General features: G+C 45.9%; 2 protein-coding genes across 5 annotated transcripts; one reads left to right on the forward strand and one right to left on the reverse strand.

Annotated features, from left to right (window-relative positions):
* The first annotated feature begins 776 nt into the window (after nt 1-776).
* Nucleotides 777-6,743, forward strand: LOC309364626 (uncharacterized protein). The gene is made up of 2 exons (XM_081902298.1): nt 777-955; nt 2,822-6,743. The coding sequence occupies exons 1-2, from the start codon at nt 856-858 to the stop codon at nt 4,543-4,545; spliced, it is 1,824 nt and encodes a 607-aa protein (XP_081758424.1). The 5' UTR covers nt 777-855; the 3' UTR covers nt 4,546-6,743.
* Nucleotides 6,744-13,700: 6,957 nt separating this feature from the next.
* On the reverse strand, nt 13,701-25,508 carry LOC309364686 (uncharacterized protein). Of its 4 annotated transcripts, none has more exons than XM_081902455.1 (4): nt 25,131-25,508; nt 20,485-21,480; nt 18,023-18,122; nt 13,701-15,502 (listed from the first exon to the last, which is right to left on the reverse strand). In XM_081902455.1, exons 2-4 carry the CDS (start codon nt 21,340-21,342, stop codon nt 14,757-14,759), a joined length of 1,704 nt encoding a protein of 567 aa, XP_081758581.1. In that variant the 5' UTR covers nt 21,343-21,480; nt 25,131-25,508; the 3' UTR covers nt 13,701-14,756. The 4 variants fall into 4 exon arrangements, with proteins under 4 accessions (XP_081758581.1, XP_081758580.1, XP_081758583.1 ...); XM_081902454.1 differs by having other exon boundaries at nt 25,125-25,508; XM_081902457.1 differs by lacking the exon at nt 25,131-25,508 and adding an exon at nt 24,166-24,679.

The raw sequence follows: 25,508 nt of genomic DNA on the forward strand, positions 1-25,508 counted from the left end.
CTGACTGGGTTGCCTCTGCCCATCTGGGTAGCTTCCAACAAAATAAAAACTGTCAAAAATTTCCTTGTAAAAGGCTGCCTTCGGAAGTCTTCCATTTTGTAGAAATGGCCTTCGGTTTTAAAGAATTGCCCTCTTTTCGGAATCATGTGGTGTAAACATGTATGTTGTCCTCTAGGTCCAACACACAGAGACTCACACATAGTAGGAACAAGCAGTGCTTTAAAGTGCTTATCTTGCAAACTTGCCATCTAAGTTGTTTACTCCTGACCGAAGTTCCTGTTTCCCAAAAGGACAGGAGGGGGAGCAGAGGAGGAAACGGATGGGTTTGAAGGCTCTTTCTGCCTCTCTCCCCTGAGAAACAAGAGCAAAGGGTTTTTGCAGGGCAGGAGGACAGAGGAGGAGGCAGTGAGGGCAGAGGGAGCAGTGGGCGGATCAACCGCCTCTCCCAGGGGGTCCTGATGCAAGCAAGGGGCTTCCTTCTTCTCCATGCAAGGGCCACCCATGTATTCAGAGCAGTCCTTTGCAGATTAACTCTTAAGTTCTATGGGGTCTACTCTCAGGCCACTAATATGCACACCATGCCAGCCTTAGGAAGGAAGGCGGGACAGGCAGGTGAAAGGAATTGCCAAAGGTGTTTGAAAATGGGTGGAGGCTCTTGGGAAGTGGGTGCCCAATTGGGGCTTCTCCAGGGGCAGCGGAATGTCTTGGGCAGGAGAATCCCTGCAGGGGCTCTCAGACTCCCTTGGCTTCTTCTCCCCCCCCTCCCAGGAAGCTGCAACTTGTTCTGGCTTCTGCGCTCCTCAGGAAGCTGAACCTGCAAACCTAGCTGAGACTGAACCTGCAAGCCTGGCCAGGATGGAAGGAGGAAGATGGACAGTTGACCTGGTCAGGCTGTCTCCCGCATCCCTCCCCACAACCTCTGAGCATTCCCTCCCAGGACCCTTGGAGAAATCTGGTGAGTTCCAGGGGAGAGGAGATGGGGACAGGGATAGATGGGTGGTGGAGGGAGAAAGAGGAAAAGATGGAGAGGAGACAAATGGAAGGAAGTTCCTGACAGGAAGAAGGAAGGGGTGAGGCCTTCTCCAAAGCAGCTCTTTGTTTCTTGAATCCTTTTCCTAAAGTAGTGGGGGCAGATTTTCTTCCTCCAGGCTTTGAAACCTTAGGTGTTATTTCCATGGCAGGAATAATTGATGATAATAATTTATATATAATTGATGATAATAATTTATATATAATTGATGATAATAATTTATATATAATTGATGATAATAATTTATATTTTAATAATTTATAGCACCCCTGTGTAATGGCTTGGTTTTCCCGCACAGACGCAAGACAACTCCAGTAGTAATTATCTCAAACTCACAAATCACTGTGGAGCTCAGTCTTCAGCCTGTTCATCCCAGCTTGCAGTTGCCGAGTCCTCCAGCAAATAAGCCCCCACTTTCACTTTCTTTCCCCCTCTTCTCGCACATTCTCATGAGCCTACGATTTTTTGGACAGGCTATTTCGGGGGCTCTGTGTCAGAGCTCAAACTGGAGATAACAGTCTGTGCCCCCCCCCCCCGTCGGCACCCCCTTTTCCTGCTCTTTGTTCTTTCCTCCTGCTGCAGCTTGGCTGCTCCTCCCCTGCTTCACATTCCAACTGAATCACATCTCTTGCATTCTCAGGCTCTGTCAGCGGAGGCACGAGAGGCTTGAGATTCACGGAGCTGACACCCTGTAATTTTGTCCGTCCCTAAGCTTCCATGGAGATACTGTGGTACAACCTTGGTGCAAATTTGAAAATAAGTACACAAAGCCAACAAAGAGACTCAGAGGTTTATAGTGGCACCAGCTTTCCTGGTCAAGAGTCCACTTTGTCAGACTGCAGCCCACAAAAGCTTAGGCCATAATATATTTATCTGCCTTTAAGGGCTGCAAAAGATGAATAAACAGAAGTGTAGTTCATTTATGGAATCCATCCTACAGGAGAGAGTGACGGACAGCAACATGGATAGCTTGAAGAAAAGGATTCCTTCCAGTAGCACCTTAAAGACCAACTAAGTCAGTTCTTGGTATGAGCTTTCGTGTGCATGCACACTTCTTCAGATACGAGTATTCAGATATCGGTATCTGAAGAAGTGTGCATGCACACGAAAGCTCATACCAAGAACTGACTTAGTTGGTCTTTAAGGTGCTACTGGAAGGAATTTTTTTGTTTTGACTATGGCAGACCAACACGGCTACCTATCTGTAACTTGAAGAAAAGGATAAGACTGACGTCCCTGCTCTGCCCTCGTGGTCCAGGCAATAATGCTTCTTAATACTAGTTTCTGGAAAGCACCGGAAGGCAGAGAAGACTCTTGTGCTCCAGTCCTGCTTGCCGGTTTCCCACAGGCATCTGGTTGGCCTCTGTGAGAAGAGGATGCTGGACTAGGTGGGCCTTTGCCTGATCCAGCAGGCTCTTCTTAGGTTCCAATATATTGCAATATTTTTACAGTTACATGTAGCACTTAAGTTTTATTTATTTCACAAGGGAAATACTGTTACTTGAGCCTGAGATCATTTATTCACTTCAGAAAGAGAAATAGAGATGTGTCTAATAAGCCAGTTCCACCATAGATCTGTATTATAAAACGATGGTGCTTTATTAAGTGTGAATGAAGTGATCATGTGTTGCTCTTGCCACTATCTCATCAGCTTTTGTAAAATTTGGAACCTCGAGAGGATATTGGAGAATGAAGGTGTTACAATGAGAGAAGGTACAAATTGGGATTGACATGTGTTCAGTTCCCTTTTTGTCTTTCTTGAAAGTCTAACAGGATTCTCTTTCCTCCCAGACTCCCAAACAGGTGAAGAAGATGAAAGTCAGAATTCTATGAAGCCACATGTGAATTTATGGGGGGAAACAAAGAAATTGAGGATACAACAAAAAACTCACAAAGGAGAGAAACTATTTGAATGTACGGCATGTGGAAAGAGCTTCAGTGAAAGTGGAAAACTTAGAATACACCAACGAACTCACACAGGGGAGAAACCATTTATATGTGTTGAATGTGGAAAGGGCTTCAGTACAAGTGGATCACTTAGAAGACACCAACGAACTCACACAGGGGAGAAACCATTTCAGTGTATTGAATGTGGAAAGAGCTTCAGTACAAGTGGATCACTTAGAGTACACCAACGAACTCACACAGGGGAGAAACCATTTAAATGCATTGAATGTGAAAAGAGCTTCAAGGAAAGTCAAACACTTAGAAGACACCAACGAACTCACACAGGGGAGAAACCATTTAAATGTGTTGAATGTGGAAAGAGCTTCAGTACAAGTGGGAAACTTAGAATACACCAACGAACTCACACAGGGGAGAAACCATTTGAATGTATTGAATGTGGAAAGAGCTTCAGTACAACTGGGAAACTTAGAATACACCAACGAACTCACATAGGGGAGAAACCATTTAAATGCATTGAATGTGAAAAGAGCTTCAATGAAAGTCAAACACTTAGAGTACACCAACGAACTCATACAGGGGAGAAACCATTTAGATGCATTGAATGCGGAAAGAGTTTTAGCATAAACAGAGCACTTAGAATACACCAACAAACTCACACGGGGGAGAAACCATTTAGATGTATTGAATGTGGAAAGAGCTTCACTCGAAATGATACACTTAGAATACACCAACAAACTCATACAGGGGAGAAACCATTTAAATGTGTTGAATGTGGAAAGAGCTTCAGTACAAGTGGGAAACTTAGAATACACCAACAAACTCACACAGGGGAAAAACCATTTAAATGTATTGAATGTGGAAAGAGCTTCAGTACAAGTGGGAAACTTAGAATACACCAACAAACTCACACAGGGGAAAAACCATTTAAATGTATTGAATGTGGAAAGAGCTTCAGTGATAGTGGATCACTTAGAAGACACCAACAAACTCACACAGGGGAGAAACCGTTTCAATGTATTGAATGTGGAAAGAGTTGCCGTGAAAATGGAGCACTTAGAAGACACCAACGAACTCACACAGGGGAGAAACCATTTAGATGTATTGAATGTGGAAAGAGTTTTAGCATAAGTGGAGCACTTAGAATACACCAACGAACTCACACAGGGGAAAAACCATTTAAATGTATTGAATGTGGAAAGAGCTTCAGTGATAGTGGATCACTTAGAAGACACCAACGAACTCACACAGGGGAGAAACCATTTCAATGTATTGAATGTGGAAAGAGCTTCAGTACAAGTGGATCACTTAGAATACACCAACGAACTCATACAGGGGAGAAACCATTAAAATGTGTGGATTGTGGAAAGAGCTTCAGTCAAAGTGGAGCACTTAGAATACACCAACGAACTCACACAGGGGAGAAACCATTTAAATGTATTGAATGTGGAAAGAGCTTCAGTGATAGTGGAGCACTTAGAATACACCAACGAACTCATACAGGGGAGAAACCATTAAAATGTATTGAATGTGGAAAGAGCTACAGTCACTATGGAGCATTTAGAATACATCAACGAACTCACACAGGGGAAAAATCACAGATACTTTAATAAACCGTATAGGTGTTCTTTACCTTTCCTTCTATGCTTCCTTGCAATACTGATAAAATCAAACCACCCCAATGCTTTCAGCCCCAGAAGAGGAGCTCCCCTTGGTGTCAGGGGAGGGGTCCAAGGGAGCATCTGAAGCCCTGCCATTCCTTCTGTCCCTGGCCCCTTCCCCTCCTCTCTCTGCCATCCCAGGGCCACTCTTGACTCCACAGCAGGAGACTGGATCTGTCTGTGATAGTGAGATGTCCTGGCCGGTTGAAGGACCACTTCCTGTTTTCTGCAGCTCCATCCTGCCTTCTCATGCAAGGTGGAGTCATGAAGCAGGTGAAGGCTGAGCACACCTAAGGGTGGCGCAGCGGGTGGGTGGGATTCTGCTTAACCTTTTCTCTGCTCCTTTTCTGGATCCAAATCCCCACACGAAAAGGGGCAGTGTGAGGGCGCAATCAGTGTTATGGAGCTGCACTGAAAATCATTGCTTTGTGACCGTAAGAGGCCCTTCTCAAAAAAACAAGCATCAAGAGAATTTAAGCTATAGAATTTAAACTCCAAATATTTAGCCGAATTTTAAATTTTTGTTGGGGGGTACCCATGCTTCGAGTTCAGTAAGGGTCTAATCATCTCATATTTCTGCTGCTTTGATATTCACAAGTCCCATCTTCCCATCTCCTTGTTGTTATCGTTTTTCTTCTTAATAACATCCAAGTTGTTTCCACAGGCGAGTTGAAGCAAGCATTATTTATTTTTCTGTGTGAACTTTTGTAATGCTCTCCCGTAATTCTCACACTGATCCAAAAGTCCTGTTCAAGCGGCTGGTACCATTTTCGTCAGTTCCAATGAAATACAGTATAAGCGTCTGCTCCTTAATTTTCCCAGACCAGTTGCACCATAAATCAGTCTTTCCAGGTGAGTTTTTGTCCATTCAGATATACAATCCAAACATGATAGCAAAACAGTGGCTCGCCTCCCGCTTTGACTGTAAATCTCGCAACAAAGTCTGTCTCATAATGGTGGATCCCAATAATAACTGCGCCACCGGAAAACTTTTCGTTCTTTCCAAGTCTTCCACAAAACAAAGCCTTTAGTTAATATTTTTATTTCCACAGTTTATTTCCAATCTCACTTGCTATCAATCATGTGACGGTTCTTCTAGGGGAGGGGTTGTCAGGGAAAAAGAAAGTCCCCCCCCTTTCCGTTCCATTTCAACATAGCTGTAATTCTTTGATGTAATCTTCTGTTCATTCCGTCCCATCACTCTTGTCTTCTCAGTGGTAGATTTAATTAGCAGATAATACACCCTTTACTTCGCTCAAAACGTGCATTTACTTCCTCCAATTATTTTATCTTAAGCAATGCAGCTAGTTTCGCTCTTGGAAGAAGCTTCCGGGAGATCCAGAACTCACTTGAGTGCTTTCCGTCCGGTGCCCCCACCCCCTACTTCTTTTGAACTTGGGGGTGATTTATGGGCAACCGTGGGCGAGGCAGCATCTTCCCATCCCTTGGGAAGAAAACGGGAGGCTGATATACTCCCATAATCAGCCCCTAAATTACCTCGTGTGAGCCGGAGAGATGGTATTGTCGGCCATCTTCCAAGGCGCCCCGAGCGGCACCTGTGGCCAGCATGAATAAGCCGTTTCTTGCGAACCAGAGCAGCGCACAGAAACGCCGTTTACCTTCCCGCCAGAGCGGTACCTATTTATCTACTTGCACTTTGACGTGCTTTCGAACTGCTAGGTTGGCAGGAGCAGGGACCAAGCAAGGGGAGCTCACCCCGTCGCGGGGATTCAAACCGCTGACCTTCTGATCGGCAAGTCCTATTCTCTGTGGTTTAACCCACAGCGCCACCCGCGTCCCTTACCTAAAGTTAGAATCAATTAATTGTAAGTTGGCCGGGAATCCGAGGGTCATCTAGTCCAACTCCCTGCAATGCAGGAATTTCAACTAAAGCATCCAAGACAGATGACAATCAACACTTTAAAAAATCTTTATTATTATGACAGATGGCCTCTGCTTATAAACCTCCCAGGAAGGAAAGTCCATCACTTCCCGAAGGACACTGTTGCACTGTCAAAACAGCTCTAACCGTCAGAAAGTTCTTCCTGGTGTTTTGTCAGAATACAGTGGTACCTCGCAAGACGAAATTAATTCGTTCTGCGAGTTTTTTCGTCTTGCGAATTTTTCGTCTTGCGAAGCACGGATTCCCATAGGAATGCATTGAAAATCAATTAATGCGTTCCTATGGTCAAAAAAAGTTTAAAAATCACCAAAGTGTACAGAACTGTACATACATTTTCTAATTACAGATAGGTAGCCGTGTTGGTCTGCCATAGTCAAAACAAACAAAATTCATTCCAGTAGCACCTTAAAGACCAACTAAGTTAGTTCTAGGTATGAGCTTTCGTGTGCATGCACACTTCTTCAGATACCTTTGGTCTTTAAGGTGCTACTGGAAGGAATTTTATACATTTTCTAAGACTCTGGGGGACAACTCGAAGAAGGTTCCTCTTCCACTCTTTGCTTCTTGCTGAAGAACTTGTCCATGGTCTGCTGCTTCATCCGCCTTTTCAGCACCTCCCTGAAAGGCGACATGACCCTCGTATCAAAAGTGTTCACAAGGTCACATGTCAGGTCCTTGTCAGGGTGGTGCCGCTATGCAAAAGCCTGCACATCTTTCCACTTCTGGCAAATGTCCCTTAGTTCTTCTCCTTCTTCCTCTTGCCGGCCTCTGCAGCAGCAGTCTTCTTGGGCCCCATGGCAGCCCAGCTCCTACCTTCGCAAACCCAAAAAAAAAAAATAATCAGTGCTTCACATCCAAAAAATTCAAAAGCACCAAACCTCCTAGAAAACACCCCAATCCAACCCCCCCCCCCCAAAAGTTAAGATTTTAACTGATGCGAAAGAGAGAGGGGGCTTTGCCCTGCCGGACTTAAAGTTGTACTATGAGGCCGCAGCTTTCTGCTGGCTAAAAGATTGGCTGCTTCTCGAAGACACGGACGTATTGGATTTGGAAGGTTTCAATAATGCTTTTGGTTGGCATGTATACTTATGGTATGACAAGGTTAAAATCAATAAGGCCTTTAAGAACCATATTGTCAGAAAAGCAGTGTTTAATGTCTGGACAAAATATAAAGACTTATTGGAAAATAAAACTCCGAGGTGGCTTTCGCCTCTGGAAGCTAAGGCCCGAAAAAGACCCAATATGGAGGCCAGATGGCCAAAATATTGGGAAATATTAGAAAAAGATGGAGAAAATTGGAAATTGCAGAGTTTTGAGAAATTAAAGGACAAAGTGCGAGACTGGTTACACTACGCTCAGATTAATGAAGTTTTTAAAAATGACAAAAAGTTAGGGTTCCAGGTGGAGAAATCGAAATTGGAAACAGAACTGTTAGAACCTAAGACTAAGGTACTTTCAAGAATGTATAACTTGCTGTTAAAATGGAACACACAAGATGAAACGGTTAAATCGGCTATGATAAAGTGGGCACAGGACATTGGGTATAATATCATGTTTGATGACTGGGAAAGGTTGTGGACCACTGTGTTGAACTTCACTGCTTGTAGTGCTTTGAAGGAAAATGTAATGAAAATGATATATAGATGGTACATGACCCCAGTCAAACTTGCAAAAATATACCACTTGTCTGATAACAAATGTTGGAAATGTAAAGAAAATGAAGGAACATTCTTTCACCTCTGGTGGACGTGTCCTAAAGTGAAGGCTTTCTGGGAAATGATATATAATGAGCTGAAAAAGGTATTTAAGTATACTTTCCTTAAGAAACCAGAGGCCTTCCTTTTGGGTATTGTTGGCCAGAGGGTGATAAAGAAGGATAGAACTTTCTTTTTGTATGCAACAACGGCAGCAAGGATACTCATCGCTAAATATTGGAAGACCCAAGATCTACCCACACTGGAAGAATGGCAGATGCAACTGATGGACTATATGGAAATGGCTGAGATGACTGGCAGAATTCGAGACCTGGGAGAGGAGAGGGTTGAAGAAGATTGGAAGAAATTCAAGACTTATCTACAAAAATACTGTAATTTGATTGAATGTTAATAAGGATGCTAGATCATAAACAATTGAGCACCATTAAAATAGTTGGAATCAGGATGTTAAGGTGAGATTGAGGAAAACAAAAAATTCTTTTATATTAAGAAAATTACCAATTATATGTAAAACGAGCGGGATATAAGAATGCAAACAAGTTGATAAATTGCTGACAAAAATTTTATTATTGTAAATGGGAGTGGGAGGTGTGAGGGAGTCCAAAGAAGCTCTGAAAATATGTTATAAAACATGTTAAATTGTTTTTAATTTTGCATTTGTATTAAAAATCTTAATAAAATACTTTAAAAAATTAAAAATAAAACCCCAAAAAAGTTTTAAAAGTTTAACTTACCAAATGGCTGCAAAAGAAGTTTTGGAAAACCTCAAAAAAGGCTACCACACCAGTCGTAACTGCACCTCTTCAAGCAATGCACCCTGGGTATTAACGGTTTTAAGAAAAAGGAAACAAACTTGCAAGACGTTTTCGTCTTGCGAAGCAAGCCCATAGGGAAATTCGTATTGCAAAGCACCTCAAAAAACGAAAAACTCTTTCGTCTTGCGGGTTTTTCGTCTTACGAGGCATTCGTCTTGCGAGGTACCACTGTATCTTTCCTGTAATTTGAATACATTGGTTCAGGTCTTACCCTGCAGAGCAGGAGATCTACGATGGTAGTCATTGCTACTTTTCCTCGACAAAAAAGGCTCCTCTACCCTTTCTATCCTGGGACGCAGGTGGCGCTGTGGGTTAAAGCCTCAGCGCCTAGGACTTGCCGATCGAAAGGTCGGCGGTTCGAATCCCCGTGGCGGGGTGCGCTCCCGCTGCTCGGTCCCAGCGCCTGCCAACCTAGCAGTTCGAAAGCACCCTCGGGTGCAAGTAGATAAATAGGGACCGCTTTCTAGCGGGAAGGTAAACGGCGTTTCCGTGTGCAGCTCTGGCGCGCCAGAGCAGCGATGTCACGCTGGCCACGTGACCCGGAAGTGTCTCTGGACAGCGCTGGCCCCTGGCCTCTTAAGTGAGATGGGCGCACAACCCCAGAGTCTGTCAAGACTGGCCCGTACGGGCAGGGGTACCTTTACCTTTACCTTTTTACCCTTTCTATACCTATTTACTCAGAAAGCAGTCCAGCAGTTTTACTCCAAGGCAAGTGAGTATGGGACTGCAACCTTCAGATTTCATTCTGGTAGCAGAGCAAGGCTGGAAGATTCAGTCAATGCTGAGGGCTTTTCAGGAAATGTTTAGGAAAGGAGAAACGTTTAGGAAAGGAAAGGCCCAAGGCTATTTGGTAGTGATTGCAGCCCTGCCATGAAACAGCACACAGGTAGCAGCCCAGAGGAAAAAGAAAGAGATGGGGATACAATCCTATTACAGTGGTACCTCGGGTTAAGTACTTAATTCGTTCTGGAGGTCTGTTCTTAACCTGAAGCACCACTTTAGCTAATGGGGCCTCCTGCTGCCGCTGCATGATTTCTGTTCTCATCCTGAAGCAAAGTTCTCAACCCGAGGTACTATTTCTGGGTTAGTGGAGTCTGTAACCTGAAGCGTATGTAACCTGAAGCGTATGTAACCCGAGGTACCACCGTATTCAGATGTTCACAACAGCAGCAGCAGCAGAATCTACCCCTTCTGAAGCTGTGTTACTGGGGTGGGAGGGGCATTGCTGGAAACTATATATATTAACTAATAAAACTCTTCAAATCTCTCCAGAAAGGTTCAAATGATGCTCATTCCACTTCCACCAAACACATCCTTCAGATCTCTCACCCCCTGGAAATGTTAACTTTTACTGCCATGCAGGTTATCTTGGGGAGAAGAAAGGGCTCAGGAGTAAACCCTACACAAATCCCGAGCAGCGTCCCTAAGACGGTTAGATGGCACCTTGTAATAATAATAATAATTTATTATTTATACCTCACCCATCTGGCTGGGTTTCCCCAGCCACTCTGGGCAGCTTCCAACAGAACACTAAAATACAATAACCTATTAAACATTAAAAGCTTCCTTAAACAGGGCTGCCTTCAGATGTCTTCTAAAAGTTTGGTAGTTATTTTTCTCTTTGACATCTGGTGGGAGGGCGTTCCACAGGGCAGGTGCCACTACTGAGAAGGCCCTCTGCCTGGTTCCCTGTAACTTGACTTCTTGCAGCGAGGGAACTGCCAGAAGGCCCTCGGCGCTGGACCTTAGTGTCCGGGCTGAACAATGGAGGTGGAGACGCTCCTTCAGGTATACTGGACCGAGGCCGTTTAGGGCTTTAAAGGTCAGCACCAACACTTTGAATTGTGCTCGGAAACATGTCTTTCTGGCAACTCCTGCAGCCAAGCTGGAGCCAAACGTCTTGCTTTCTTTTGGACCAATCAGTGAGGCTGAGATGGGAGACCTTGTTGTCTGGGCAGCTCAGGACCTCCAGACACACTACCCCATGGAGGTCACTATTGCAGCAGTTTTAACTTCACCCCCAGAGACACCTGCCATTGTCTCTTGAGACAGGCAGGTGCCAACATGGCATCCATGCACATCTGCTATGGCTGAAGACAGGATGAATGGGTTAGGGAGGGGTGGATTCTGATCTCTCCCCCCCCCCATTGTGGACAGGATGAAAGGTGGCAAGACAGGGCAAAAACCTTAATCTGCTCTGCAAGGTTTACTTCCATGTCAGTATAAACCCTGCTGGATTAAGTTTAAGGTTGGAGAGACCAGCATCCTGTTTTCACAGTTGCCAACTGGAAAGCAGGATGTGAGCGCAGCAGGACTCCCCACATGCGATTCCCAGGAATTTGGGAGTATATACTGTATGACCTCTGACAGTGGAGGGAGAACACAGGCATTGATAGGCACAGACTTATCCTCCATGAATTTGTCGAATCTTCTTTTAAAGCCATCCATGTTTGTCGGCCATCCCTACATCTTACAATCATAGAATCAGAATCGTACAGTCCAAAGGGACCCGGAGGGTAATCCAGCCCAGCCCCCTGCAATGAAATATTGTGGGAGCAAATGTGTGAATAAGCTATTTCCTTCCTCTGAAGGCAGCCCTGTTTAGGGACGTTTTTAATGTTTGATCTTTTATGTTTTTAATATCCTGGGGAAGAAATGGAGGCAGTGAGAGATTTTACTTTCTTGGGCTCCATGAACACTGCAGATGGTGACCGCAGTCACAAAATCAAAAGACGCCTGTTTCTTGGGAGAAAAGCAATGACAAACCTAGACAGCATCTTAAAAAGCAGAGACATCACCTTGCCAACAAAGATCCGTATTGTTAAAGCTATGGTTTTCCCAGTAGTGATGGTTGGAAGTGAGAGCTGGACCATCAAGAAGGCAGATCGCCGAAGAATTGATGATTTTGAATTCTGGTGCTGGAGGAGACTCTTGAGAGTCCCATGGACTCCAAGAAGATCAAACCTCTCCATTCTGAAGGAAATCAGCCCTGAGTGCTCACTGGAAGGACAGATCCTGAAGCTGAGGCTCCAATACTTTGGCCACCTCATGAGAAAACTCCCTGGAAAAGACCCCGATGTTGGGAAAGATGGAGGGCACAAGGAGAAGGGGACGACAGAGGACGAGATGGTTGGATAGTGTTCTTGAAGCTACCAGCATGAGTTTGACCAAACTGCGGGAGGCAGTGGAAGACAGGAGGGCCTGGCGAGCTCTGGTCCATGGGGTCATGAAGAGTCAGACACGACTCAACGACTAAACAACAGTATCCTGTTAGAAGCCACCCAGAGTAGGTGGGGAGGCCCGGCCAAATCTGTGGGGTATAAGTAATAAACTATTATTATTACTATTACTATTACTATTATTATTAATCTCTTCGGACTCTTCCGACATTCGGCTTCAATGGATGAACCCGCTGGGCTCTAGTATTATGAGAAGGGAAAAAATAAGTTCTCTCTGTATAGAAACTAACAAAAGCCTTCTGGTACGTTCTAATGTTCAAAAGTTCTCCGGTCTTTTAGAAGGCGGAGACAGCACAGATGTTGTTTTGTGCACTGACTTGTGTTATTCCTGTCCAAGGCTGTTCACTCCCGGGATAAGCTGTATCAATTGACCACCGGGAGCATTTTCTCTCTCTCTCATTCTTTCACTCTACTCCTCTGTTCATTTTACATTTTTGCATTTGTGTGGTGTATTTTTATGCAGAAACTGGATTTTGCTCTACACAAGCCAAGATTGCCGTGCCAGGGATCTGGTACTGAACGGTAAAAAACCAGTAAACTTGTACTAATGGTTTTTCTGGCCTGCTGTGTTTTTTTTGAATCCCATGTTCTGCTACTCTGCTCCTTTACTGAACAAACAACAGCCGGGGGTATCCCGTGGCCTGGTATACTGTTGCCTGACATTCTCTCCAAACCATGCACACATTTTATTTATAATCATTTCTCCCTCTATCGGCCCTCCGCTCCTTATTTCTGCACTAAAACCCGCAGCCATCTCCTAAATTTTGAATGTGCCCGGCATGTTTGAAGATGACCAGGAGGTTCTCAGCAGGGAGGGAGCTGAAGGCTGGCAGTGGGACTTATTGCAAGGATGTGGGCTTTGTGTCCAATAATGCCAATCCTGGACACCAATCCTGGATCAGGTGCATGTGATAGATGTATTGATTTAAAAAACTTTGACTGCAAGCTACAGTGGTGCCTCGCTAGACAAAAAGAATCCATTCCGCGATTCTCTTCGTCTAGCAGTTTTTTCGTCTTGCGAAGCAAGCCCATTGACAGCTTAGCGGATTAGCGCTACAGCGGTCTAGCGGCTTCTAGCGATCAGCTGTTAGGCGGCTTATCAGCGGATCAGCTGTTAAGCGGCTTAGCGGCTTAGGAAAAGGGCGAAAAAAGCGAAAAAAACCCATGGGGGGGCGCAAGATTTTTTTGTCTTGCGAAGCAAGCCCATAGGGAAATTTGTTTTGCAAAATGCCTCCAAAACGGAAAACCCTTTCGTCTAGCGGGTTTTCCGTCTTGCGAGGCGTTCGTCTTGCGGGGCACCACTGTATCCACCTAGAGCAGTGATGGCCAAACTTGGCCCTCCAGCTGTTTTGGGACTACAACTTTCATCATCCCTCGCTAACAGGACCAGTGGTTAGGGATGATGGGAATTGTAGTCCCAAAACATCTGGAGGGCCACGTTTGGCCATCACTGACCTAGAGGTATGTTCCTCTACCCCACCAAACCTTCATGGTTCAATATTCAGCACGGCATCCTTAAAAGAAGGCGGCGATCAGCAATATGCCTGAACCCATTACAAACATTTCCACAATGAACTGCTTTCCTCTACTCACTCAAAAACAACAACAACCAAACACTCCCAACTTTATTTTGTGTGACAGGTGTTTCTGAGCAGCTCTTCAGAGTCCCTGAGTTTGGATAGAATTGTAACACTGGAAAAAATCAGTAGGGAAGGAAAACCCTGTAAATGGAAAAACAGGCAAGAAGGACTCAGGAGCAGGCCAGCCTCTTCTGCACTGGGATTTCCAACATCAGAAGGTTGTTCTCTTCAGCGTGCGAGTTTGCTGGGTACCACTTTCTGTCAAATATTTTGTACATGGCACCTGCAGCTTCAGATGCAGCTGGCGAGCTGAAAGCTATTATGTGAAATTCAGTGTTCAGACATCACATGTTTGGCCTCACTCACATTTTGGCTCTTCGCCCCTCAAGCCCCACCCCCACCCCCGAAACAACAACAAACAACTCTCAAAAACTTCTTTCCCAGCATCCAATGGTTTCTTGGTTTTCCCCACCTAGTTATGTTGGCCTTACTCTTCCCTTCCCTTTGCACTTAAAGTACAATTAGTGACAGTTTCCCCGACTGATCAGAAACCATTCCATGACATCACAGCAGCTCTGACCTATCAGCCGTTTCTAAGGTCACATCCACACCACCCATTTAAAACTCTCTTACACTGCTTCCTCCAAGGAACCCTGGGAACTGCGGCTTGTTGCTGAGAGTGGTCAGGACACAGCTAACAACTCCCGGCACCGAGCTTCAATTCCAAGCACCCTTAACAAACTACAGTTCCCAGGATTCTTTGAGTGAATCCGCGGCTGTTCAAGCGGTGTAAGACCACTTTTAACTTGATGGTGTGGCCGTGAGTGAAACGGCTGAGGAATGCAAAAAGCTACTTTATGCCCAGAAAGGAGAGCCAACGCAGAGGTTTCTCCAGAAGTCCAGACGCGCTACAAATTCTCTCTCATGTGGACCTTCTTATGCTTCGTAAGAGCTGGCCTCTCCCTGAAGCTCCTCTCGCAGATCAAGCATTTGTAGGGTTTTTCTCCTGTGTGGATCCTGAGGTGCGCCATGAGCAACGCCGTGCGGGTGAAGCTTTTCCCGCAAACAGAGCAGGTGTATGGCTTCTCCCCAGTGTGGACCCGCCGGTGCACAATGAGGTTGGAGTGCTGGCTGAAGCCTTTCCCGCAGTCGGAGCAAGTGTACGGCTTCTCCCCGGTGTGGGACCTCACGTGGTCGGTGAGAGCGGAGCTCCGGTGGAAGCTCTTCCCGCACTCCAAGCACTTGTAAGGTTTCTCGCCCAGATGGATCTTCTCGTGCTGGTGGAGCCCTGAGCTCCAAATGAAGCTTCTGTCGCAGTAGGAGCACGAGTAGGCTTTCTCGCCCGTGTGGATCCTCTGGTGACCCAGCAGGCAGGAGCCCTGCGTGAAACTTTTCCCGCAGTCCAGGCACTTGTACGGTTTCTCGCCGGTGTGGATTCTCAGGTGCCTGTTAAGGTGGGAAATCTGATGGAACCGTTTCCCGCATTCGGAGCATTTGTGAGCCTTCAGGCCAGGGGGCGAGTCTTCGCGCTCAGCCACGTCCGAACCGGCACCAAAGTCCCTCCTGCAGTCTCGCAACGGATCCTCTTGCCTCGGGTTTTCCTGGGGCAAAACGGCCGAGGCCTCCCTCTCTGGCAAATTATCTGCTGGAAGATCTGCATCAATAAAAAGAAAATAAAACAGAGTCAAATGTGAGAGAGCCAGTGTAGTGTAGTGGTTAAGAGCGGTAGTCTCGTAATCTGGGGAACCGGGTTCGCTTCCCCGCTCCCCCACATGCAGCTACCGGGTTACCTTGGGCCAGTCACACTTCTCTGAAGTCTCTCAGCCCCACTCACCTCACAGAGTGTTTGTTGTGGGGAGGAAGGGAAAGGAGAATGTTAGCCGCTTTGAGACTCCTTCGGGTAGTGATAAAGCGGGATATCAAATCCAAACTCTTCTTCTCCAAATGAAAACATGGGCAGGGTTCGAATTATGAGCAGCAGATTGAAAACAGTGATAAGTGGAATATGAGGAATGGCTGATGAAGATGATGGACTATGCCAAAATGGCAAAATTGACTGGGAAAATCAGAAACCAGGAAGAGAGGAATTTTAAGAAGGAATGGAAAAAAATTATAATGTACAGTGGTGCCTCGCAAGACGAAATTAATTCGTTCCGCAAGTCTTTTCGTCTTGCGAGTTTTTCGTCTTGCGAAGCACGGTTTCCCATAGGAATGCATTAAAAATCAATAAATGTGTTCCTATGGAAACCGCCTTCAGACCAGGTCCGGGGACAGTCTGTCCCCCGACCTCTTCTGAAGGCCGGCGGGGGGCGAAAGTCTTTGTCCGCCTGCCTGCCTAACCGGTGGCTTTTAAATCGCCCCGGGACTGTCCGGGGCGATTTAAAAGCCCCCGGACGGCTTTTGAAAGCAGGCGGGGGGGGGGGGAGCAAAGACTTTTGCCCCCCGCCAGCCTTCAGAAGAGGTCCTGGACCTATTCTGAAGGCTGGCGGGGGGCAAAAGTCTTTGCTCCCCCCGCCTGCCTTCAAAAGCCGTCCGGGATAGCGGGAAGCGCTTCCCTGCTATCCCGGACCGCTTTTAAAATGCTGGCGGTGGGGAGCAAAACCTTTCGCCCCCGCCGGCCTTCCTGGACCTCTTCTGAAGTCCGGAGGGGGGGGGGAAGGCTTTGCTCCCCACCACCAGCATTTAAAAGAGGTCCCCGGAGATTTCCCTATGGGCTTTCGTCTTGCGAGGCACACCCATAGGGAAAATCGTCTAGCGAAGCGACGCAAAAACCGAAAAACCCTTTCGTCTTGCGGGTTTTTCGTCTTGCGAGGCATTCGTCTTGCAGGGCACCACTGTACTTAAGAAAACACTGTAAACAACTAAAAACTTTGGCAGGGTTTGAGCAATGCTTGTAATGTACAAAAAACCATGGAAAAAATGATTACTGCTTTTTAAAAACAAATTAGAGAGAATAAGATAAGCAGTTGGGGGAAACCACAGAAGGGCAGAGGGAAGTCAAAAGATTCAGGGAATCCTAATGAAGAGGTGAATGATTTGTTAGAATTTAAATTTCTTATGTAAAACTTAATAAAAATATATTTATGGGACCGCCTCTCCTGGTATGCCCCGCAGAGGACCTTAAGGTCCATGAATAACCATAGTTTAGAGGTCCCGGGCCCTAAGGAAGTCAGACTATCCTCCACCAGGGCCAGGGCCTTCTCAGTGATGGCTCCGACCTGGTAGAATGCTCTGCCCCACGAGACCAGGGCCCTGCAGGATTTAGCCTCCTTCTGCTTGGCCTGTAAGACAGAGTTATTCTGCTTGGCCTTTAATTTGAATTCATCCTGATCTTTTATTTCCCTTCTCTTCCCTCCCCCTTTTATGAAGATTACCCGCTCTGAGACCCCACAGCTAATTCTCCCCTGGCCTCTTGCTCCTTGCTAATTCAGCCAGCTAGCCCTGGTGACTATCTAATGTTTATTGGATGGATTTCCCCCAAATTGATTTTTGAACTTTGAATTTTATTGTTATTCATGCTTTTATACTGTATTGTATGCTGCTTCTATGTTGTATTACAATCAAATTTGTTGTTAGCCGCCCTGAGCCCGGTTTTCTGAACCAGGAAGGGCGGGGTATAAATAAATAAAAGAAAGAAAGAAAATTTAAAAAGAAAACAATGATAAGTGGAAGACATGATAATTGTATTAGATTAAAGTATGTCAAACAAAGCAGCAGGTATAAGACAGGAATAAAACCATCATGAGCGTAAAGGTGGGAAGTCAAAATTTTAGAAAAATTGTACACTGAAATAGAAGTCAATTTGGAAATCAATAAAAAATTACGTCTTAAAAAAATAGAAGAAAAGAAAAAGTTGTGTTTTAGCCAGATAGAGCAACAGGGGCAGGCCACACACCCTGTTTCAGGCCAACACCGTCGTGGCAATAAGAGCTTGTGCTGGCTCAGGTGGGCAGTGGCAGCTGCTGCCCTCTCTCTCTTCTTCCTCACATCGTTTACATTTTATTCCTTTTTGCCGTCATAGCAGCCGCAGGAACAGCAGCAGCTAGCGCTTCTCACCCCCTGCCTCCTGGCCTGGCTCTGAGAAAGGGTCAAGGCGTGCGGGTCTTCCTTCAGAGCAAGGCATTCTGGGAAAGGTGGCAGCAGCGAGAGCCACTGAGGCGCCACAAACACTTACCCTGCAAAGAAGCATCTCTGCCGCTCTCCTGCTCGTCTGTTTTGAAGGTGCCCTTCGCCTTGGAAGAATACAGGCAGACCTCCGCCAGAAGCCCAGACACCTGGAACAACACAAAGGGCATAGCCAGGGCAGAATATGGCAGCGCCTCATTTTACGCTCAAATGACTTGTGCGAAACCAAACAGTATACGGCTGAAACTGTGCAACTCAAGGGGATTCGGTGCGAAGAGAGATTTTAAGCTTGGTTCTCAGGTAAGGCCTGCTTGGCACATTGGCTCTGGGGTTGCCGGGGATGCTCTCGCAAGATCTCGCGGGAAGTCGAGTTGTCCTGCGAGATCTAGCAAGAGCATCTCCAGCACTCCCAGAGCTGGTATGCTGAGAGGGCCTTGCCTGGCAAGCAAGGCTGAGAGTTTAATAATCATAATAATCATAATTTATTATTTATACCCCGCCCATCTGGCTGGGTTTCCCCAGCCACTCTGGGCAGCTTCCAACAAAACACTAAAATAATCTATTAAACATTAAAAGCTTCCCTAAACAGGGCTGCCTTTAGATGTTTTCTAAAAGTTTGGTAGCTATTTTTCTCTTTGACATCTGGTGGGAGGGCGTTCCACAGGGCGGGTGCCACTACCGAGAAGGCCCTCTGCCTGGTTCCTTGTAACTTGGCTTCTTGCAGCGAGGGAACCGCCAGAAGACCCTTGGCACAGCACCTCAGTGTCCGAGCAGAATGATGGAGGTGGAGACGCTCATTCAGGTATACTGGACCGAGGCTGTTTAAGCTCTTTTCGCACCAGTAACCCCAAGTAGACCTGGTGCAAAAAAAGAGCTTTTCAGCTCTCAGTCTTGCTTTCTGGGCAACACCTGTCCTGTTAGGAGCGCAGTGGCTTTGAGAGCGTTGAGGGTGCTCTCTGTTTCCCTCATTACACCAGCTGTGTATAGAAATATTTTCTGTATTTTCATGTACACACATAGCTCTTGGAACCGAACGCCTGAGGAAGATAAGGTATTGCCATAATCACAAATGGATAACAGCAATGCATTAAACATGGGGTCTACCTTCAGCTGGTCTGAAATAGGCCAGTGAGATAGGCAACTGGGGTTGGCAAATACAATCCCTTCTTGGTTTGCTAGTTTCAGCTGTTTATGGACTAGGATAGCTTGGCCTCAGGAATCCAGCCCCCTCACTTCATTCTTTATTGGTTTATAAACAATACATCCAATCCGCTTGCAACACCAAAACACAAAACTATAACAAACAGCCCACCACCAATACCAAACAGGACAAAATATCTTGAAAAGAAAACGATAAAAGTAAATTTCTTCTCCGCCTTATGACTTCCAACCTCCTCTGCGTGGTTCTTTTAGTTCCTTGTTAACTGCATCTGTTTTTCAATAAGCTTAAACAACATAAACAACATAAACATGTTGTTTATATTCCTTTTAATTGAGTTATTACAAGAGTTAATCAAAGCATATTAAAGATTTGACGTGGGGACAATGTTCTTTTAGATATAGTCTGTAGATGTTCCATTCTTTTTTCAACTTTTGGGTCGATCGGTCCCTGACCTTTTTTGTCATAATCACTAATTCTATGTACTCAAACAGTTTAATCTGCCACTCCTCTTTAGTTGGCAAATACAACCCCTCCCCTTAGTTTGCTAGTTTCAGCTGTTTGTGGACTAGGATAGCTTGACCTCAGGAATCCGCACTCTCTCAATATCCACATGGCTGGATTGGTTAAAACTGTGGCACATGTGCCCACAAGAGGTATTGCTTCCAGATTTTGTCGCTCATGCATGCGCAGACGTTCAAAATGATATCACGCGCATGCGCAGATGCGGCAAATCGCAACCCACGCACGCGCAGATGCGGGTTGTGTTCGCTTCAGGATACGAACGGGGCTCCAGAATGGATCCCGTTCGCATCCAGAGGTACCACTGTACTAGCAGTGGAGTCACAACACTTCCCAGAGCTACGGAACTCCTTGCCGCAAGGGCTGTGTAGGTTTAGAGCACACTTCCTCCTCAAAGGATCCTGGGAACTGTTGCCTGAAGCTCTGTAAGTGGCAAATAATTCCCAGCACTAACTGCAGTTCCCATGATTCTTTGTGGAGGGGGCGGGTGGATGTGCTGTGAATATGCATACGCGGCAAAGGAAGATCCTTTGGCAAGGCATTTAGCAACTGGCAAAGGGGTTAGCAGGAGAAAATGATCCAATTCCTTCCCCACTAATTATACCCAACTCTGCCTCCGTCCGCCACCATTTATTTCTGAGATCTATCCCAGAAATCTCTAGGCCCAACAACTGAGGCCTGGGACTAGAAGATTTGAAAAATCCTAGTCTAGGTAATAGACAATTTCGGTTTGGAGCAAAAGGGAAGTCCGGGCAGGGAAAATGAGAAGAAGAGGGGAAGTTGGGGGGGGGGATGGAGAGGCAGAGCAGAGGGGAAAGGCTGATCCATACCACTTTCTCCATATGTTGCAAAGGCAACAGCGCCCCCAAACCCTTCTCTCCCGCCCCGAGAGGCTGGGGGACTTCGCCGCCTGGCCCCAGGGGCTCCTCTTCCTGCCTCAGCATGAAGTCCTCTGCCAGGACCACCGCCTGGGCGCAGGTCTCTGGGTCGCGATCCTTCACCCAGCTCTGCACTTCTGGCGGCAGGACGGCCAGAAACTGCTCCAGGATCAGGAGCTCCAGGATCTGCTCCTTGGTGCGCCTCTCGGGCTTCAGCCACTGGTAGCACAGGAACCAGAGGCGGTTGCAGAGCTCGCGGGGGCCCTCAGCCTCCCGGTAGCCAAAGTGCCGGAACCGCCGGCGGCACTTCTCCGTGTCGGCGGCCTCTTCATCCAGGGACGCCTTCTCCTTGACTTTCCCGCAGGCTGCCTCACCGTCGGCTAGCGGCCCGCCAGCCAGCACTTGAACATCTCTGCCAGGGCCAGACCACGGCTGGGCCACCCGCTCTCCTCCGAGTCGGTCGCCAGGTTGACCTGACCCCTGGAAAGAAGAGGGCGAAGCTTCGGCATGGCCCCAGGGGGAGGGCGCGCCCCCCCAGATTGTGTGAAAGGGCCGCGGCTCCCTTGGGAAGTGCTGCCACCGAGGCTCCCACTGCTGTGCCAAACCTTCGTCGGCTTCCTCTTTGATGTGCGGGGACGTCATTCTCTGGGGAAGTTCGGTTGGGATCCTGGGAGACGTTTCACTTTTCCCCTCCAATTCTTCCTCCGGTTTGGGGCTCAGGAGTCCACACTGCAACATTTCCTCCCCTGGCTGTAGCTCGGCTTGGAACCGGGGAACCAGATCTCCCAGAATCCCTTGCTCGGCAGCCATTTTTCTAGGGCCAAGGCTTTACTCCAATTCGCCTCTCTCTCACACACAAACAAGTAGCTTTGCGGGGAGTTTCTTCTTTCTAAGTTTACTTGGCTTCTTGTCCCAGGCCAGCCCCAGCAGCAGAATCCACAAGAGTCTCTGAAAAATATAATTGAGGGGTTCATTTATTTCTGAGCCAGTAACAATAGAGGTTGGTTCAACAGGTGTCTTCTTAAAAAATAAAAACATACACAAGAATGACGGAGAGCACATAAAACTCAGAACCTTTGGGGGTAATTTTATTTTGATTCTAGACATCCCAGTTTCTCATTCTCCCAGACCTTGCCTCACTTTCAAGCCTATTTCTTCAGGGTCATAAGGGACAGAAATTTGGTGTGTCCCCCCCCCCCACCCCCAGAAATGAAAGCTGAAATACTAAATTCTGCCACCGATAGGAATTTCCGGGCTCATGCAGAATACCATATGGAAAGTCAATACAGCAAACATTTACTGTACATCTCCCCCTCATTTTTTTTTTTAAATATTTTATGTTTGCAAAATTCCCAAATATTTCATATTTCAGGCACAGAACAAGGAAGAAATCAGGAGTTTCATTACTTTTCGAGAAAAGCTAGATATTATCATGCTCTGTTTCTGAACCATACCATTACCACCCTGGGCCAGACTTAAATACATTTGTTAAATATCATAATATCAAAATTTTCAGACTGTCTTTTAGGGCATAAATTATTTTATTTTATACTTTATATTATTTTATATTTCATTTTATTTAAAACAAATTACCTGAACAAAGAAAGCTATCATGTTAACATGTGCAGCTTTTAAACATTATTTAGATGGAGGTGCATTTAATTGTATGAAACACCACTACAATTGGAGGTAGCATTGTTCAGACAGGTGACTGGAGCCCCTGCCCCTTTAAGACTTGTATAGCAGAATGAATTTCATCCACAAACTACACCTGTGGGTATGCCCTCTGTTATAAGAGACAAAAGGGAAAGAGGTTGGGAAACAGTAGCAGAACAGAATAATGGGATTTGTTTTCGTGGGTGTTGCAGACGCCTGGATGAGAATGCTATCCTTTCTCTAGGGACAGATGTCCCAAAGAGGGTGATTAAACTATTTATGTACGCAGCAACAGCAGCCAGAATCCTATATGTGCAGAAATGGAAGGAAGTGGGAGTTCCAACCAAGGAAGAATGGATCTTAAATGGATCTCCAGCTCTACAATCAAGCAGAGGGCCTTCTCGGTAGTGGCACCTGCCCTGTGGAACCCCCTCTGATCAGATGTCAAGGAAATAAACAACTACCTGACTTTTAGAAGTTTTTTATGTTTGATGTTTTTAATCTGCTGGGAGCCGCCCAGAGTGGCTGGGGAAACCCAGCTGGAGGGGTGGGGTATTGTTTATTATTATCATTATCATTATTATTAATTTTCTATGATTCCTCATGAATTTATCATGGTATGTGTTGCTGTTTTTAAACATGCCACTTGGAGAACTTGATAAGAAGCAACTAATAAATCATAGAATCACCACAGAATCATAGAGATAGAAGGGACCTCTTGGATCATCTAGTCTAACCCCCTGGAAAGCAGGAACATGCAGCTGTCCCATACAGGGACTGAACCTGCAGCCTTGGCATTATCAGCATCACACTCTAAGCAACTGAGCTATCTAGGCCCTCCTGGAAATAATAATAATAATAACAACAACAACAACAACAATAACAATAATAACAATAATAATGTCACAAGCAAAGCACTAGAGTATATCAAACGGTACAAGGATACAGGAGACACAAACAGAAAAATAAGATCTAAAAGAACTATGGTATATCACATAGTGAGATAGAACATAGGGACGAACAGAGTCAGTACTACAGGTCTACCTAGATCAGTGCTGACTACACTGACTTGCAGCTGCTCTCCAGGGTTTCAAAATGGGAACCTAGAATTGCCACCAGAGATTGATTGAGCCAGGGATTTTCTGTCACGGTTCATGGCCTTTCCTGATCCCAGGCCATGAATTGTAGCAGAGTAAAAAAAGCAGAGCAGGGACGCAGGTGGCGCTGTGGGTGAAACCACAGAGCCTAGGGCTTGCCGATCAGAAGGTCGGCAGTTCGAATCCCTGCGACAGGGTGAGCTCCCGTTGCTTGGTCCCAGCTCCTGCCCACCTAGCAGTTCGAAAGCACGTCAAAGTGCAAGTAGATAAATAGGTACTGCTTCGGTGGGAAGGTAAACTCGGCCAATAAAGCAAGATGAGCACCGCAACCCCAGAGTCGGCCACGACTGGACCTTTACCTTTACCTAAAAAAGCAGAGCAGATTCCAAAACAGCGCATTGTTTCAAAAAACGACTCAGATGCAGCCAACTTCATTAGCAAAATTTACTACGGCAAATTCACATAACAAGATCCAGATCCCTGGATAGCAGAAAAACTCTTTAAAATCCAGTTGCAGTTTAACAGTAAAAATGGAAACCTTAAACTTATGTACAATGCACTCAATGAGAGAAACAAACTGAAGAGAAGAGATAGACGGAATGAACGGAAGCGAGAAACCAGCCATTCCCAGCCTGTAAATTAATAACAGGCAGTTGAAAACATCTTGGCCTTGAGAAACGTGTTAAGATTCACAGCCAAAATAGCACCTGCGTGCTTCTTAGCCGAATGGAAATTTGCAAACCAGCTAGAAACCTCCAGCTTGTGCCACGTGCAGAGAACATACCAGAAACTTCTGCTTGAATCAATAGACGAGAAATGGTTTCTGTACTTTATATAAATGGCTTCTATTTGAATCAATAAACTATCAATGTTTCCGTACCTCAGAAGCGCTATACCTGACATCTTCTGTATGCATAGCCAATACTCTGCCACTGAGCTAGGGTCCCCTTCAAGAGAAAACAAGATTCTAGTCCTCATGGGCAGCTGTTTAAACAGGACTCCTTGTGGGGAATGAGACCAGAGTGGTCTATAGAGACAGGTAGTGGCTCTCTTCAAAAGGCATCAAGAAACATATGTGTGTTCCAGATCCAATTTAGCACCCCCAAAATGTTTGCCTTCATTTCCCTTTTAAAGGCGCAGGAGCCCTTTCCCACCTCACCTGCCCACCTTTGGCACAGATTTCACACCCGTCCAGAAACATAAAACTTAAATCCCAACAGAGCGCAGGAATATCACAATCCTATCCAGGTTTTCTCAGGAGCAAACCCCGTCATTTCCAACAGAGCTTGCTCCCAGGTGTGTATAGGATTCTTGCAGTCTAGGATTCTCATCCCCAAAGGGCATGTGTCATTTGCTGCTATTAATAAAATTAATTCTAAGTCAACATATCAGGTGGCCGGCCACAAAGCATGAAAACACAGCCAGCTCAATGGAAATGGCATAAAATGGTATATATTGTGGAATGAGTCCTAAAGAACAGAGAATCCTGGCGATATATATATAAAACAAAAGGGGTGTGTGGAAACAATAGCAATCAAATGGAGGAGATTTTAATCCCACCTTTCCCCGCAGCAGTTATGGTGTGGCTTAAAAGCACAGGAAAATATTTGCGCATTTTAAAGCAACTAGGTAAATTCCCAGGAGGTTGCAGTGAGAGCCTTGAGAGATCCTAATTCATTTTGTAACGCTTGGATTGCAAAGAGCAGATCAATTTAATTATTATAATTATTATTATTATTTTAAAAGGTGGCATAATCCTACGAATGGGCCAGTGCAAATTTTATCCTTGGAATTTATTTGTTGCAACTGAAAGGTCCTATTCCAGTCTTTCAAACTCACCCCCACCTCAGGTCTGCAGCAAGGAAAACACAACAATAGCTCCACAGCACAAGCTTAGCTAGGAGCTGGAGGAGGAAGGGACTTTGCAGTATTTACAGTCCGCCCCCCCCCTCCTTTTCAAATTTCTTGGCTTCTCTGGGAATCGGTGCTCTGTGGTTTTAACCCTTTTTAAGGGCCACCCTTGGAAGCAAAAAGGAGAGAAATGGTGATGAGCAGCAGCGGCTGATGTCCATCGGGAATGATAGGACGGAGGGCAGGGAGCCCGGCAGTAGGTGGCGCCAGAGAGCCGATGATCAGCAGAGCCGACCAATTCTAGTTGAGCCACCCATCTTCTTCCCTGCCCGGTTTTGCAAACGCAATGCTGGGGAAGAGGAGGAGGTTGAC

This window comes from Podarcis melisellensis (genome assembly GCF_964234715.1).
Source record: "Podarcis melisellensis genome assembly, chromosome: 2".
Lineage (NCBI taxonomy): Eukaryota > Metazoa > Chordata > Lepidosauria > Squamata > Lacertidae > Podarcis > Podarcis melisellensis.